The sequence below is a fragment of the Thalassophryne amazonica genome, chromosome 1 (assembly GCF_902500255.1).
Source record: "Thalassophryne amazonica chromosome 1, fThaAma1.1, whole genome shotgun sequence".
NCBI lineage: Eukaryota > Metazoa > Chordata > Actinopteri > Batrachoidiformes > Batrachoididae > Thalassophryne > Thalassophryne amazonica.
In genome coordinates, this window is record NC_047103.1 from 173,405,016 (window position 1) to 173,421,232 (window position 16,217).

The 16,217-nt window shown below is 47.7% G+C and overlaps 1 protein-coding gene across 1 annotated transcript in view; it reads left to right on the forward strand.

Moving 5' to 3' along the window:
- The first annotated feature begins 6,495 nt into the window (after positions 1-6,495).
- LOC117520782 (high affinity cGMP-specific 3',5'-cyclic phosphodiesterase 9A-like) overlaps positions 6,496-16,217 on the forward strand; it is a 67,647-nt gene continuing 57,925 nt past the window's right edge. The window contains exons 1-3 of the mRNA XM_034182144.1: positions 6,496-6,652; positions 6,796-6,835; positions 6,906-7,008. Of these exons, the coding sequence (XP_034038035.1) occupies positions 6,496-6,652; positions 6,796-6,835; positions 6,906-7,008 (300 nt within the window). The remainder of the gene's footprint in view (positions 6,653-6,795; positions 6,836-6,905; positions 7,009-16,217) is intronic.

Genomic DNA, 16,217 nt, shown 5'->3' on the forward strand with positions numbered 1-16,217 from the left:
ATGTCTTTATGTCTGTAAGACAATCCTGCAGTTTAACTAACTGGTGTGTGTCCTCTGGCTTCATGGATAGATAAAGCTGGGTATCATCTGCGTAACAATGAAAATTTAAGCAATGCTGTCTAATAATACTGCCTAAGGGAAGCATGTATAAAGTGAATAAAATTGGTCCTAGCACAGAACCTTGTGGAACTCCATAATTAACCTTAGTCTGTGAAGAAGATTCCCCATTTACATGAACAAATTGTAATCTATTAGATAAATATGATTCAAACCACCGCAGCACAGTGCCTTTAATACCTATGGCATGCTCTAATCTCTGTAATAAAATTTTATGGTCAACAGTATCAAAAGCAGCACTGAGGTCTAACAGAACAAGCACAGAGATGAGTCCACTGTCCGAGGCCATAAGAAGATCATTTGTAACCTTCACTAATGCTGTTTCTGCACTATGATGAATTCTAAACCCTGATTGAAACTCTTCAAATAGACCATTCCTCTGCAGATGATCAGTTAGCTGTTTTACAACTACCCTTTCAAGAATTTTTGAGAGAAAAGGAAGGTTGGAGATTGGCCTATAATTAGCTAAGATAGCTGGGTCAAGTGATGGCTTTTTAAGTAATGGTTTAATTACTGCCACCTTAAAAGCCTGTGGTACATAGCCAACTAACAAAGATAGATTGATCATATTTAAGATCGAAGCATTAAATAATGGTAGGGCTTCCTTGAGCAGCCTGGTAGGAATGGGGTCTAATAAACATGTTGATGGTTTGGATGAAGTAACTAATGAAAATAACTCAGACAGAACAATCTGAGAGAAAGAGTCTAACCAAATACCGGCATCACTGAAAGCAGCCAAAGATAACGATACGTCTTTGGGATGGTTATGAGTAATTTTTTCTCTAATAGTTAAAATTTTGTTAGCAAAGAAAGTCATGAAGTCATTACTAGTTAAAGTTAATGGAATACTCGGCTCAATAGAGCTCTGACTCTTTGTCAGCCTGGCTACAGTGCTGAAAAGAAACCTGGGGTTGTTCTTATTTTCTTCAATTAGTGATGAGTAGAAAGATGTCCTAGCTTTACAGAGGGCTTTTTTACAGAGCAACAGACTCTTTTTCCAGGCTAAGTGAAGATCTTCTAAATTAGTGAGACGCCATTTCCTCTCCAACTTACGGGTTATCTGCTTTAAGCTGCAAGTTTGTGAGTTATACCACGGAGTCAGGCACTTCTGATTTAAAGCTCTCTTTTTCAGAGGAGCTACAGCATCCAAAGTTGTTTTCAATGAGGATGTAAAACTATTGACGAGATACTCTATCTCCCTTACAGAGTTTAGGTAGCTACTCTGCACTGTGTTGGTATATGGCATTAGAGAACATAAAGAAGGAATCATATCCTTAAACCTAGTTACAGCGCTTTCAGAAAGACTTCTACTGTAATGAAACTTATTCCCCACTGCTGGGTAGTCCATCAGAGTAAATGTAAATGTTATTAAGAAATGATCAGACAGAAGGGGGTTTTCAGGGAATACTGTTAAGTCTTCAATTTCCATACCATAAGTCAGAACAAGATCTAAAGTATGATTAAAGTGGTGGGTGGACTCATTTACATTTTGAGCAAAGCCAATTGAGTCTAATAATAGATTAAATGCAGTGTTGAGGCTGTCATTCTCAGCATCTGTGTGGATGTTAAAATCGCCCACTATAATTATCTTATCTGAGCTAAGCACTAAGTCAGACAAAAGGTCTGAAAATTCACAGAGAAACTCACAGTAACGACCAGGTGGACGATAGATAATAACAAATAAAACTGTTTTTTGGGACTTCCAATTTGGATGGACAAGACTAAGAGTCAAGCTTTCAAATGAATTAAAGCTCTGTCTGGGTTTTTGATTAATTAATAAGCTGGAATGGAAGATTGCTGCTAATCCTCCGCCTCGGCCTGGTGCTACGAGCATTCTGGCAGTTAGTGTGACTCGGGGGTGTTGACTCATTTAAACTAACATATTCATCCTGCTGTAACCAGGTTTCTGTAAGGCAGAATAAATCAATATGTTGATCAATTATTATATCATTTACTAACAGGGACTTAGAAGAGAGAGACCTAATGTTTAATAGACCACATTTAACTGTTTTAGTCTGTGGTGCAGTTGAAGGTGCTATATTATTTTTTCTTTTTGAATTTTTTATGCTTAAATAGATTTTTGCTGGTTATTGGTAGTCTGGGAGCAGGCACCGTCTCTACGGGGATGGGGTAATGAGGGGATGGCAGGGGGAGAGAAGCTGCAGAGAGGTGTGTAAGACTACAACTCTGCTTCCTGGTCCCAACCCTGGATAGTCACGGTTTGGAGGATTTAAGAAAATTGGCCAGATTTCTAGAAATGAGAGCTGCTCCATCCAAAGTGGGATGGATGCCGTCTCTCCTAACAAGACCAGGTTTTCCCCAGAAGCTTTGCCAATTATCTATGAAGCCCACCTCATTTTTTTGGACACCACTCAGACAGCCAGCAATTCAAGGAGAACATGCAGCTAAACATGTCACTCCCGGTACGATTGGGGAGGGGCCCAGAGAAAACTACAGAGTCCGACATTGTTTTTGCAAAGTTACAGACCGATTCAATGTTAATTTTAGTGACCTCCGATTGGCGTAACCGGGTGTCATTACTGCCGACGTGAATTACAATCTTACCAAATTTATGCTTAGCCTTAGCCAGCAGTTTCAAATTTCCTTCAATGTCGCCTGCTCTGGCCCCCGGAAGACAATTGACTATGGTTGCTGGTGTCGCTAACTTCACATTTCTCAAAACAGAGTCGCCAATAACCAGAGTTTGATCCTCGGCGGGTGTGTCGCCGAGTGGGGAAAAACGGTTAGAAATGTGAACGGGTTGGCGGTGTACACAAGGCTTCTGTTTAGGACTATGCTTCCTCCTCACAGTCACCCAGTCGGCCTGCTTTCCCAGCTGCTCGGGATCTGCTGGAAGGGAACTAACGGCGGCTAAGCTACCTTGGTCCGCACCGACTACAGGGGCCTGGCTAGCTGTAGAATTTTCCACGGTGCGGAGCCGAGTCTCTAATTCTCCCAGCCTGGCCTCCAAAGCTACGAATAAGCTACACTTATTACAAGTACCATTACTGCTAAAGGAGGCCGAGGAATAACTAAACATTTCACACCCAGAGCAGAAAAGTGCGGGAGAGACAGGAAAAGCCACCATGCTAAATCGGCTAAGAGCTAGTAGCTGCGCTAAGCTAGCGGATTCCTAAAAACACACAAAGTGAATAATGTGTAAATAATTTAGAGGTGATTCAGCAGAGGGAGTGCTTTAGTTAAGGCACGTGAAGATTACACTGTGAAACAAATCGTTATCTAGTTATCTAGATCAATCTAACCGCGCAGATTAAACAGCTAACAGATACAGAAAAACACCGCTGTGCTCCGGAACAGGAAGTGATACAATACCGCAGTGAGAACCAACCACCAGTAGAGGCAAGCAAGCCCAAGCCAGGGCTGTGCCCTGTGAGACAGGAATAAATAAATGAATCACTAATCAATAAATGAATCAGTAATCAATAGATGAGACAGTAATAAATAAATCACATAATCAATAAATGAATCAGTAATCATTAAATAAGACACAAATCAATAAATGAATCAGTAATCAATAAATGAGACACTCATAAATAAATGAAACCGTAATCAATAAATGAGACAGGAACAAATAAATGAATCAGTAACCAACAAGTGAGATGGTAATAAATAAATGAGTCACTCATCACTCATCTTCAAACGCTTATCCGAGATCGGGTTGCTGGGGCAACAGCTCCATCAGGGGACCCCAGACTTCTCTTTCCCATGCCACATTGACCACCTCTGACTGGGGGATTCCGAGGCGTTCCCAGACCAATGTGAAGATAAAATCTCTCCACCTAGTCCTGGGTCTTCCCTGGAGTCTCCTCTCAGATGGACGTGTATGGAACACCTCCCTAGGGAGGCCCCCAGGAGCCACCCTTATCAGATGCCTGTACCATCTCAGCTGGCTCCTTTCAATGTGAAGAAGCAGCGACTCAACTCCGAGCTCCCCGCGGATGACTGAACTTCTCACCCTATCTCTAAGGGAGACACCAGCCACCCTCCTAAGGAAGCCCATTTCGGCCGCTTGTACCTGCAATATAGTTCTTTCGGTCATGACCCAACCCTCATGACCATAGGTGAGCGTAGGAACAAAGATTGACCAGGAGATCAAGAGCTTCACCTTTTGGCTCAGCTCCCTTTTTGTCACAACAATATGGTAGAGTGAATGTAATACCGCCCCTGGTGCGCCGATTCTCCGGCCAATCTCACGCTCCATTGTCCCCTCACTCGTGAACAAGACCCCGAGGTACTTGAAATCCTTCACTTGGGGCAAGACCATATTCCCTACCTGTAATAGGCAATCCATTGGTTTCCTGCTGAGAACCATGGCCTCAGATTTAGATGTGCTGATCCTCATCCCAGACTCTTCATACTTGGCTGCGAACTGCTCCAGTGAGTCTTGGATATCACCGGCCGATGAAACTAACAGACGACATCATCTGCAAAAAGCAGTGATGAGACCCTGAGCCCACCAAACTGGAAACCCTCCTCCCACCGATTACGCCTCGACATCCTGTCCATGAATATCACAAATACGATTGGTGACAAGGCACAGCCCTGGCAGAGGCCAACCCCACCAGAAACGAGTCCGACTTACTGCCAAGCACCCGAACACAGCTCTCGCTTTGTGAGTACAGAGATTGGAGTGCCCTGAGATGGGACTCCCTCACTTCATACTCCCGCAGCACCTCCCACAGTATCTCCAGGGGTACCCAATCATATGCCTTCTCCAAGTCCACAAAACACATGCAGACTGGGTGGGCATACTCTCAGGCACCCTCCAGGATCCTTGTGAGAGTGAAGAGCTGGCCGGTTGTTTCACAACCAGGATGGAACCCACATTGTCGAACCTCTTCAATCAGAGGTTCGACTATCGGCCGAACCCTCTTTTCCAGCACCCTGGAGTAGACTTTAAAAGGGAGGCTGAGTAGTGTGATGCCCCTGTAGTTGGCACACACCCTCTGGTCTCCCTTTTTAAATATGGGCACCACCACCCCAGTTTGCCACTCCTTAGGCACTGTCCCAGAACTCAACGCAATGCTGAAGAGACATCTCATCCAAGACAATCCCTCCACACCCAGAGCCTTCAGCATGCCACTGTGGAGTTGTTTGACTGCCTCAGTGACTTCCACCAGGGAAATTGATGAAAATCCTCCATTAGCTTCAGCTCTGCCCCTACTATAGAGGGCACTCCGGTCTGATGCAGGAGTTCCTCAAAGTGTTCCTTCCAGCACTGGATTACATCCTCCTGGATTACAGGTCTGTACTGTGTCCCCCTTGTGTACTGAATGTTTGGTGTGTTTTTGCTTTTCTTTTCTTTTCTTTTTATTCTGTGCTTTTCTGTATACCCATTGCTGTACAGCTCGTTGCTCCTTTGGAGACATTGAATAAATAAAGTGAAAGTGAAAGTGATGATCATTTAAGGTCAACAGAGTCCCATCCTTACTGTAGAGAGCTTGGATAGTCTGTGGAAACTTAAGGGTCGGGCTTGTTCCATTTAAGATTCTGCACAAGTTTGACTGGACCCAAAGTGGACTCCTCAGACTCAGTTTGAAAGATCCAGATGTGTGCTGGATGTCTGGAAGAAGGTACGATGGTTCTCTCTCTCCCTCTCTCTCTCTCGTATATATATATATATATATATATAGAGAGAGAGAGAGAGAGAGAGAGAGAGAGAGAGAGAGATATGTGCGTATATATTAGGAGCCTGAAAAGTTCTGTCTGTTTTCCGTCGGCCACTAATGTTCTGGACACAAACAGCTGTCACAATTAGCCGAAAGATTCTTCTCAGAACCTGGAAGAAATGCGGTGAAGCTTGTTTCCAGGACTGGATGAAAGGATGTGATCCAGGATGCAGGACAGACCCGAAAAGTACCTTCTAAAGTGGAGACTTAAGAAAGTACTCCACTTCAGACTTACTAGACTGTTAGACGATAATATTCTTAAACTATATCAGTCCAAAGTAACAAGTCATGGATGCTGTTTATGAGAATATTATTATTATTGTTTGGCCTCTTTGGTTTTTATTGTTATTCTGTTGAATTTCTTTTTTCTGATTGAGTAACATGCAGCCACACTCCTTTATCGTTTGATTGATTTATTTACAGTATTTTTCTTTCTCTTTTGGTTTTTATTTTCTTCTTTTGGATAATGGGGGGGGGGGGGGGGGGGGCTGAGTTCTATGTTGGGGAAGAAAGGATTTTGTATTTTTTGTTGATGTTATTTGCATATTGAAAAAAATGTGTAAAAATGTAAATCATAAAAAATTAATGAACCAGGAATCAATAAAAGAATAAATTGTTTCTGTTGGAGCAGCAGAGATCAGTTATTTTCATTGGATGAAAGTCTGCTGTTGTATGTTCGATTCCCGCCATGTCAGATCTGTTCCGGGCGGCGGCAGAAGCGGGGCCTTGCGACATCCTGAAGATGCTGACACTCAGCGGCGGCATGCTGAACGTGTCAACCCGACTAGAGGCCAACAGTGAGGACTCGTACTACAGACTGCAGGCCGTGGCTTCAGAACCCGCTGGTGAGCAAAATCCCAGCAGGTCTTTTGTTCAAAAACTTATCAAATCACAAACGGGGTGAAAGGTCACACTTAGTCAAAGCAGAAGATGTAACTTTTTTTTTGTTTTGGATCATTGAGCTTCGTGTTATTTCCTTCCTGTGCAGCAGTTTCGATGCCGACAGAGTTGAACAACCTGGAGTCCAGGTGAGTCCTGACAGGTGACAAGTACGTGAAGCATTTCGGGCTGAAACTGAAACTGCCACTAATTTTTTAGGCTGAAGCTTCTCGATCACAAAGTCAGCAAGGCGGCGACACAAAGTCCCAACATCATGTGCGAGGTGAAGAGTCATGTGGAGGCTGCAAAGACAAAACTGCAGGTACCGCGTCAAAAACAGCATCTGACAGAAACAAACACCGCGACAAAAACAGCATCTGACAGAAACAAACACAGCGTCAAAAACACCATCTGACAGAAACAAACACCGCGACAAAAACACCATCTGACAGAAACAAACACCGCGACAAAAACACCACCTGACAGAAACAAACACAGCGTCAAAAACACCATCTGACAGAAACAAACATGGTGACAAAAACAGCATCTGACAGAAACAAACACCGCGACAAAAACACCATCTGACAGAAACAAACACCGCGACAAAAACACCACCTGACAGAAACAAACACAGCGTCAAAAACACCATCTGACAGAAACAAACACCGTGACAAAAACACCATCTGACAGAAACAAACATGGTGACAAAAACACCATCTGACAGAAACAAACACCGTGACAAAAACACCATCTGACAGAAACAAACACCGTGACAAAAACAGCATCTGACAGAAACAAACACCGCGACAAAAACACCATCTGACAGAAACAAACACCGTGACAAAAACAGCATCTGACAGAAACAAACACCGTGACAAAAACACCATCTGACAGAAACAAACACCGTGACAAAAACAGCATCTGACAGAAACAAACACCGCGACAAAAACACCATCTGACAGAAACAAACACCGCGACAAAAACACCATCTGACAGAAACAAACACCGTGACAAAAACACCATCTGACAGAAACAAACACCGCGACAAAAACACCACCTGACAGAAACAAACACAGCGTCAAAAACACCATCTGACAGAAACAAACACCGTGACAAAAACACCATCTGACAGAAACAAACACCGTGACAAAAACACCATCTGACAGAAACAAACACCGCGACAAAAACAGCATCTGACAGAAACAAACACCGCGACAAAAACACCATCTGACAGAAACAAACACCGCGACAAAAACACCATCTGACAGAAACAAACACCGCGACAAAAACACCATCTGACAGAAACAAACACCACGTCAGAAACACCATCTGACAGAAACAAACACCGTGACAAAAACACCATCTGACAGAAACAAACACCGCGACAAAAACACCATCTGACAGAAACAAACACCACGTCAAAAACACCATCTGACAGAAACAAACACCGTGACAAAAACACCATCTGACAGAAACAAACACCGCGACAAAAACACCATCTGACAGAAACAAACACCACGTCAGAAACACCATCTGACAGAAACAAACACCGTGACAAAAACACCATCTGACAGAAACAAACACCGTGACAAAAACACCATCTGACAGAAACAAACACCGTGACAAAAACACCATCTGACAGAAACAAACATGGTGACAAAAACAGCATCTGACAGAAACAAACACCACGTCAAAAACAGCATCTGACAGAAACAAACACCGCGACAAAAACACCATCTGACAGAAACAAACACCGTGACAAAAACAGCATCTGACAGAAACAAACACCACGTCAAAAACAGCATCTGACAGAAACAAACACCGTGACAAAAACACCATCTGACAGAAACAAACACCGCAACAAAAACACCATCTGACAGAAACAAACACCACGTCAGAAACACCATCTGACAGAAACAAACACCGTGACAAAAACACCATCTGACAGAAACAAACACCGTGACAAAAACACCATCTGACAGAAACAAACACCGTGACAAAAACACCATCTGACAGAAACAAACACCGTGACAAAAACAGCATCTGACAGAAACAAACACCGCGACAAAAACACCATCTGACAGAAACAAACACCGTGACAAAAACAGCATCTGACAGAAACAAACACCGTGACAAAAACACCATCTGACAGAAACAAACACCGTGACAAAAACAGCATCTGACAGAAACAAACACCGCGACAAAAACACCATCTGACAGAAACAAACACCATCTGACAGAAACAAACACTGTGACAAACACCATCTGACAGAAACAAACACCGTGACAAAAACACCATCTGACAGAAACAAACACCGCGACAAAAACACCATCTGACAGAAACAAACACAGTGACAAAAACAGCATCTGACAGAAACAAACACCGTGACAAAAACACCATCTGACAGAAACAAACACCGCGACAAAAACACCATCTGACAGAAACAAACACCGCGTCAGAAACAGCATCTTGTTGTGAAAGTGGCGTGACACGGACCCACAACAGGGGGCGTTAATGAACGGACAATGGATAAGCCAAAAAGTAACAATTTAATGTTGTGAATCGCACAACAATGTACAGACAATAACAATATGGTGGACTGTCAATCATACACCAGGTGACGTGTGGGCAGGCTCGACGATAGAAGACGCCTGGAGAGAGAAGAGCCGGATTCCCACACAGCTTCCAACACCAACGGAGCTGAAGAACACCGGAGCCGCCAAGCCCTGCGCCCCAGGTGGCCGCTGTCTTCAGCAGTCAGACCCGGTACTGCTGGCAGAGAACAGAGACAGTCCAGATGAGTGTGAGTTCACACACTCAGTGGTCCACGATCTGTACACAGTTAGGAGGGAGAACCTCCACCTCCAAATTACACACTCGTGCAGCTCCTCATTAACCACTTATCTGTTTGGAGTGTGAGGCGCAGTCGTCGCAGTCACACCAAACGCCAAAATCCCAGATAAGGGAACAACCACAGGACAACGGCTGCAAATGAGATTAGATTGTTACACAACGTGTCAGTCAGCAGAGAAATTACCTGAATGGTAGTTGATTTCTCGGCAAGGAGGTGGAGTTGCAGTCCAGTCTTTGTAGTGGTGGTGATGGGTGACAGCTTGTGTTGATTGATGACAGCTGTCACCTCCAGCAAAGCCGACGCCCTCTCGTGCTTGAAGCCCGCACTTCAAGCAGGGCGCCATCTTGTGGTGGTGGGCCAGCAGTACCTCCTCTTCAGCGGCCCACACAACAGGACCCCCCCCTCAACGGGCGCCTCCTGGCGCCCGACCAGGCTTGTCCGGGTGCCGCCGGTAAAAGTCGGCCAGGAGGGCCGGGTCCAGGATGAAGCTCCTCTTCACCCAGGAGCGTTCTTCGGGTCCATACCCCTCCCAGTCCACCAAATACTGGAACCCCCGGCCCTTCCGACGGACGTCCAGGAGCCGGCGCACGGTCCAAGCCGGCTCCCCGTCGATGATCCGGGCAGGAGGCGGCGCCAGTCCGGGGGCACAGAGGGGTGACACGTGGTGAGGTTTGATGTGGGACACATGGAAAACCGGGTGGATCCGCAGTGAAGCTGGCAGCTTCAGCTTCACTGCGGCTGGACTGAGGACCTTGAGGATAGGGAAAGGTCCGATGTATCTGTCCTTCAACTTTTGGGATTCCACTTGCAGGGGAATGTCCTTTGTGGAAAGCCAAACCTCCTGCCCAGGCTGGTACGCAGGGGCCGGGGCACGCCGGCGGTCTGCATGGTTCTTGGCCCTCGTCCGGGCTTTGAGCAGGGCAGAGCGGGCGGTACGCCACACCCGACGGCACCTTCTTAGATGGGCCTGGACCGAGGGCACCCCGACCTCTCCCTCCACTAGCGGGAACAATGGGGGCTGGTACCCCAAACACACTTCAAATGGGCAACGGAGGGCCTGCTCCAGTTCCTGGTTTGTCCGCTCTGCCTGCCCGTTCGTCTGGGGGTGGTACCCAGACGAGAGACTAACGGTGGCCCCCAGTTCCCCACAGAAACTCCTCCAGACCTGGGAGGAGAACTGAGGACCACGATCCGAGACAATGTCTGATGGAATCCCATGCAGACGCACGACGTGGTGGACCAGGAGGTCTGCAGTCTCCTGGGCCGTCAGGAGCTTCGGGAGGGCCACGAAGTGGGCCGCCTTGGAAAACCGGTCCACTATCGTTAGGATGGTGGTGTTTCCCTGGGACGGCGGGAGGCCCGTGACAAAGTCCAGGCCGATATGAGACCAGGGGCGACGAGGCACTGGCAGAGGCTGGAGGAGGCCTTGGGCCTTATGATGGTCAGCTTTGCCCCTGGCGCAGGTGGTGCAGGCCTGGACATACTCCCGGACGTCGGCTTCCATAGACGCCCACCAGAAGCGCTGCCGGACCACTGCCATGGTTCTTCGCACCCCTGGGTGACAGGAGAGCTTGGAACCGTGACAGAAGTCAAGGACCGCAGCCCTGGCCTCTGGTGGGACGTACAGTTTGTTCTTCGGACCGGTCCCCGGGTCCGGGCTCCGTGTCAGGGCCTCCCGGATGGTCTTCTCCATGTCCCAGGTAAGGGAGGCCACAACAGTGGACTCGGGGATGATGGTGTCAGGGGGGTCTGACAGCTCAGTCTTGACCTCCTCTTCGTGCACCCGGGACAGGGCATCAGATCATTGGTTCTTTGTCCCGGGGCGGTAGGTGATCCGGAAGTCAAAATGCCCGAAGAACAGCGACCAGCGGGCTTGCCTGGGGTTCAGACGCTTCGCGGTCCGGATGTACTCCAGGTTCCGATGGTCCGTGAAAACTGTAAATGGTACCGATGCTCCCTCCAACAGGTGTCTCCACTCTTCAAGAGCCTCCTTCACCGCAAGAAGTTCCCGATTGCCGACGTCATAGTTCCGTTCAGCTGGGGTCAACCTGCGGGAAAAGTAGGCACATGGATGGAGAACCTTGTCGGACTCCCCGCTCTGGGATAGCACGGCTCCTATCCCTGAGTCAGAGGCATCCACTTCAACAACAAACTGGCGCTTGGGATCGGGCTGCACCAGAACTGGTGCAGTTGAGAACCGGCGTTTCAACTCCCTAAATGCGGCTTCGCACCGATCCGACCAGGTGAAGGGGACTTTTGTGGAGGTCAGGGCTGTCAGGGGGCTAACTACCTGACTGTAGCCCTTGATGAACCTCCGGTAGAAATTTGCAAAACCGAGGAACTGTTGTAGTTTCCTACGGTTCGTTGGTTGGGGCCAATCTTTCACCGCCGCAACCTTGGCCGGATCAGGGGCGACGGAGTTGGAGGAGATTATGAACCCCAAGAAGGACAAAGAAGTGCGGTGGAACTCACACTTCTCGCCCTTCACAAACAGCCGGTTCTCCAACAACCGCTGTAGGACCTGACGTACATGCTTAACATGGGTCTCAGGATCCGGAGAAAAAATGAGTATATCATCTAGATATACGAAGACAAACCGATGCAGGAAGTCCCGCAAGACGTCATTAACCAATGCTTGGAACGTCGCGGGCGCATTGGTGAGGCCGAACGGCATGACCAGGTACTCAAAGTGACCTAACGGGGTGTTAAATGCCGTCTTCCACTCGTCTCCCTCCCGGATCCGAACCAGGTGATAAGCATTCCTAAGATCCAATTTCGTGAAAATTTGGGCTCCATGCAGGGGCGTGAACACTGAATCCAACAGAGGTAACGGGTATCGATTACGGACCGTGATCTCGTTCAGCCCTCTGTAATCAATGCATGGACGGAGTCCGCCGTCCTTCTTGCCCACAAAAAAGAAACCAGCACCCATCGGGGAGGTGGAGTTCCGGATCAACCCGGCAGCTAACGAGTCCCGGATGTAGGTCTCCATTGATTCGCGTTCCGGACGTGAGAGGTTGTACAGCCTGCTGGACGGGTACTCAGCGCCCGGTATCAAATCAATGGCACAATCGTACGGACGGTGCGGGGGCAGCGTGAGTGCCAGATCCTTGCTGAAGACGTCAGCGAGGTCGTGGTACTCGGCTGGCACCACCGCCAGATTGGGGGGGACTAAAACCTCCTCCTTAGCTGTCACACCGGGTGGAACCGAGGATCCTAAACACTCCCGGTGGCAGGTTTCGCTCACTGAACCACAACCCCAGACGGCCAATCAATCCGGGGATTGTGTTTTAACACCCATGGAAAACCCAATATCACTCGGGAGGTAGAAGGTGTTACATAAAACACAATCTCCTCCCTGTGATTCCCAGACACCACCAATGTCACTGGCTGAGTCTGGTGTGTGATTAGTGGAAGAAGGGTGCCATCTAGTGCCCGCACCGACAATGGTGACGGTAAGGCCACTAGAGGGAGCCCAACCTCCTTTGCCCATCTGCTATCCAGCAGATTTCCCTCCGACCCCGTGTCCACCAGTGCTGGGGCGTGAAGGGTTAGATCCCCACTCAGGATCGTGACTGGGATTCGTGCAGATTTACGGGGTCTCCCCGCGTGGGTATTGTGACCCACCCTTAGCCCAGTCTCTAAGGACGAGTGCTGCTGTTTTGACCGTTTGGGGCATTCTCTCTGTATGTGCTCGGTAGAGCTGCAGAGAAAACACTCTCCACGGATCAGACTCCTTTGTCTCTGATCTGATAGTTTTTTGGCCCTGCTCGTTTCCATAGCAACATCAGCAGGGGGAGCTGTTGTCACGTGGAGAGCCCTGGCAGTGTAGCGTGGGGAAGTCGGCTCCCTTTCAGACCCGGGAGGAAGAGGGACGGCTTGTGCCTGACCACGCCCTTCGTCTCGCTCCCGTCGGTGTTCTGTTAATCGGTTGTCTAACCGTATAACCAGGTCGATAAGCCTATCTAAATCCCGCGGCTCGTCCTTCGCCACCAGGTGCTCCTTGAGGACCAGAGACAGTCCGTTTACAAAGGCGGCGCGGAGCGCAACAGCATTCCAGCCGGCTCGCGCTGCCGCGATGCGGAAGTCGACTGCATACTTTGCTGCGCTCCGACGCCCCTGTCTTATCGACAGCAGCACACTTGAAGCGGTCTCGCCTCTATGAGGGTGGTCGAACACCTGTCGGAACTCCCTCACAAACTCTTATCGACAGCAGCACACTTGAAGCGGTCTCGCCTCTATGAGGGTGATCTAACACCTGTCTGAACTCTCTTATCGACAGCAGCACACTTGAAGCGGTCTCGCCTCTATGAGGGTGGTCGAACACCTGTCGGAACTCCCTCACAAACTCTTATCGACAGCAGCACACTTGAAGCGGTCTCGCCTCTATGAGGGTGATCTAACACCTGTCTGAACTCCCTCACAAACTCAGTATAAACCGTTAGGAGCCGTGAATTCTGCTCCCAAAGCACTGTAGCCCAGGCGCGTGCATCTCCTCGAAGCAGATTTATAACGTAAGCCACCCGGCTGGCGTCTGACGCGTACATCAATCAATCAATCAATTTTTTTATATAGCGCCAAATCACAACAAACAGTTGCCCCAAGGCGCTTTATATTGTAAGGCAAGGCCATACAATAATTATGTAAAACCCCAACGGTCAAAACGACCCCCTGTGAGCAAGCACTTGGCAGCAGTGGGAAGGAAAAACTCCCTTTTAACAGGAAGAAACCTCCAGCAGAACCAGGCTCAGGGAGGGGCAGTCTTCTGCTGGGACTGGTTGGGGCTGAGGGAGAGAACCAGGAAAAAGACATGCTGTGGAGGGGAGCAGAGATCGATCACTAATGATTAAATGCAGAGTGGTGCATACAGAGCAAAAAGAGAAAGAAACAGTGCATCATGGGAACCCCCCAGCAGTTTACGTCTATAGCAGCATAACTAAGGGATGGTTCAGGGTCACCTGATCCAGCCCTAACTATAAGCTTTAGCAAAAAGGAAAGTTTTAAGCCTAATCTTAAAAGTAGAGAGGGTGTCTGTCTCCCTGATCTGAATTGGGAGCTGGTTCCACAGGAGAGGAGCCTGAAAGCTGAAGGCTCTGCCTCCCATTCTACTCTTACAAACCCTAGGAACTACAAGTAAGCCTGCAGTCTGAGAGCGAAGCGCTCTATTGGGGTGATATGGTACTACGAGGTCCCTAAGATAAGATGGGACCTGATTATTCAAAACCTTATAAGTAAGAAGAAGAATTTTAAATTCTATTCTAGAATTAACAGGAAGCCAATGAAGAGAGGCCAATATGGGTGAGATATGCTCTCTCCTTCTAGTCCCCGTCAGTACTCTAGCTGCAGCATTTTGAATTAACTGAAGGCTTTTTAGGGAACTTTTAGGACAACCTGATAATAATGAATTACAATAGTCCAGCCTAGAGGAAATAAATGCATGAATTAGTTTTTCAGCATCACTCTGAGACAAGACCTTTCTGATTTTAGAGATATTGCGTAAATGCAAAAAAGCAGTCCTACATATTTGTTTAATATGCGCTTTGAATGACATATCCTGATCAAAAATGACTCCAAGATTTCTCACAGTATTACTAGAGGTCAGGGTAATGCCATCCAGAGTAAGGATCTGGTTAGACACCATGTTTCTAAGATTTGTGGGGCCAAGTACAATAACTTCAGTTTTATCTGAGTTTAAAAGCAGGAAATTAGAGGTCATCCATGTCTTTATGTCTGTAAGACAATCCTGCAGTTTAGCTAATTGGTGTGTGTCCTCTGGCTTCATGGATAGATAAAGCTGGGTATCATCTGCGTAACAATGAAAATTTAAGCAATACTGTCTAATAATACTGCCTAAGGGAAGCATGTATAAAGTGAATAAAATTGGTCCTAGCACAGAACCTTGTGGAACTCCATAATTAACTTTAGTCTGTGAAGAAGATTCCCCATTTACATGAACAAATTGTAATCTATTAGACAAATATGATTCAAACCACCGCAGCGCAGTGCCTTTAATACCTATGGCGGTATTACATGACGGGACGCTGTGAAAAGACGAGCGAGCACTGCATCAAGAAGTCCGCGCACGTCTCCACACAGCCTCCGTATGGCTCCGGAGGGCTTATGTATGCTTCAGGGGAAGGTGGGGGGGGTCGTTGAACGACCAGCGGAATGTCTGTTTCTGGCACACGGTCAGCAGGAGGAGGTGCTGCAGCAGCGCCCTGATCATGCGCTTCCACCTGGGCGGTGAGAGCCTCTATCCTGCGATTGAGAACACTGCTCTGCTAGGTAACTAAGTCCAACCGAGCGGCGAAGGCGGTTAAGATGTGCTGCAGCTCACCCAACACGCCTCCTGCCTGTGCACCTCGCTCTCCCATTGGCTGTTCAAGCGATGGTTGACGCCCCTCGGGATCCATGACGCTGGCCGAGAAATCCTGTTGTGAAAGTGGCGTGACACGGACCCACAACAGGGGGCGTTAATGAACGGACAATGGATAAGCCAAAAAGTAACAATTTAATGTTGTGAATCGCACAACAACGTACAGACAATAACAATATGGTGGACTGTCAATCATACACCAGGTGACGTGTGGGCAGGCTCGACGATAGAAGACGCCTGGAGAGAGAAGAGCCGGATTCCCACACAGCTTCCAACACCAACGAGCTGAAGAACACCGGA